Source organism: Temnothorax curvispinosus, unplaced genomic scaffold (genome assembly GCF_003070985.1).
Source record: "Temnothorax curvispinosus isolate PA1 unplaced genomic scaffold, ASM307098v1 QBEX01002780.1, whole genome shotgun sequence".
NCBI lineage: Eukaryota > Metazoa > Arthropoda > Insecta > Hymenoptera > Formicidae > Temnothorax > Temnothorax curvispinosus.
The window spans coordinates 76093-77447 of NW_020212560.1; the positions used below are offsets into that span (position 1 = coordinate 76093).

The 1355-nt window shown below is 31.4% G+C and overlaps 1 protein-coding gene across 1 annotated transcript; it reads right to left on the reverse strand.

The window, feature by feature from the left end:
* Window positions 1–329: 329 nt before the first annotated feature.
* On the reverse strand, window positions 330–1348 carry LOC112451915. The gene is made up of 4 exons (XM_025011822.1): window positions 1169–1348; window positions 1018–1096; window positions 568–709; window positions 330–489 (listed from the first exon to the last, which is right to left on the reverse strand). The coding sequence occupies exons 1-4, from the start codon at window positions 1262–1264 to the stop codon at window positions 330–332; spliced, it is 477 nt and encodes a 158-aa protein (XP_024867590.1). The 5' UTR covers window positions 1265–1348.
* Between the last annotated feature and the right edge of the window lie 7 nt (window positions 1349–1355).

A 1355-nucleotide genomic window follows, 5' to 3' on the forward strand; every position in this document is an offset into this window, starting at 1 on the left:
TTTACCCCTTTTCATCCCCTTAGGGGTGGAATTTCTAAAAATCCTTTCTTAGTGGATGCTTACGTCATGAGAGGAATACACCCTCCAAATTTCAAGTCTCTAGGTTCAAGGGTTTGGCCTGGGCGTTGATGAGTCAGTCAGTCAGTCAGTCAGTCAGTCAGTCAGTCAGTCAGGACATCTTCCTTTATATATATAGATATATATATATATATATATATATATATATATAGATTTGCAGAAAGAGTATGATTATATATACATTACATTATACACATTACATTATACATTACATATACATTATACTCGTGCAATGACAACATTAGTTTAATTTACGACACTAGTTTCTTCATTTTCTTCTCCTTCTTTCTTCTCTCTCTGTTTACATACGATTTTTTGGCATTTTCTTTTATTCGTATGTACGTACGTGTTCTCACCAGACACAATAAAACTTCATCAGGTAAGGAATCTTTGTACTCAGCCACCGCATTCCTTGTGAAAAAGTACATTTATATAATTACATAACACCACATTACAAATACAAATGTGTATGTGTTTTTATATACTTACTTGTTTACATTTGGAGCTTCTGAACAATTCAAAAATAACGTTGGCACAGCCGATGGTAGTAGGTGACGTTTCTTAACAGGGTCTTTCCGTGCTCGACCTTGATGAAAGGACTCTTGACTAAAATGAACCGAGCATATCCTTGCTGAAAATAATATAATGTATAAATAATAAAACTTAATACATTGTATTAAATATGGCTTTATAATTTTTATTTCAAATTAAAGATTTTCATATTTTGAATTGTAAAATATTTTTACTTATATACATGAACAAAGTGCTAATTTGTTTTTATTATTTTCTGTTCATATTAATAACATTTCATGACATTTTTACTCCATTTGTAAATACAAAATTTGAGGTTATGTTAGTAACTAAAAAATATTATTTTTTATTCATTTTTATTTTTCAATTAATATACTTTTGCACGTTTATGTACAATATCAAACTTACCAAATTCAACTTTTGGTGGTAAAACATAGCCTCCTATTTTTTTCAGCCATCCTTCCCGCATCACTTCATTTTTCGGTAGCTGAAAAAAATTCACAGTTTCCTCACGAACCCCCGTTGTTTTATTCCTACAACTTTTAACAATACACCGCACCATTTTTATTTTAAATTTATATATTGTCGCAACGCAAACAGACCCACTGTTTAACACAAAACAATGTACCGTACTTCTGAGTGGCATAAGCGGCATGAGTGTGACGATGCATGAACATGTGCCAATATTACAACACCAAAAATGTTTTACTTCTAGACGTTGGCTACTCTGTTTACACAATTCGACA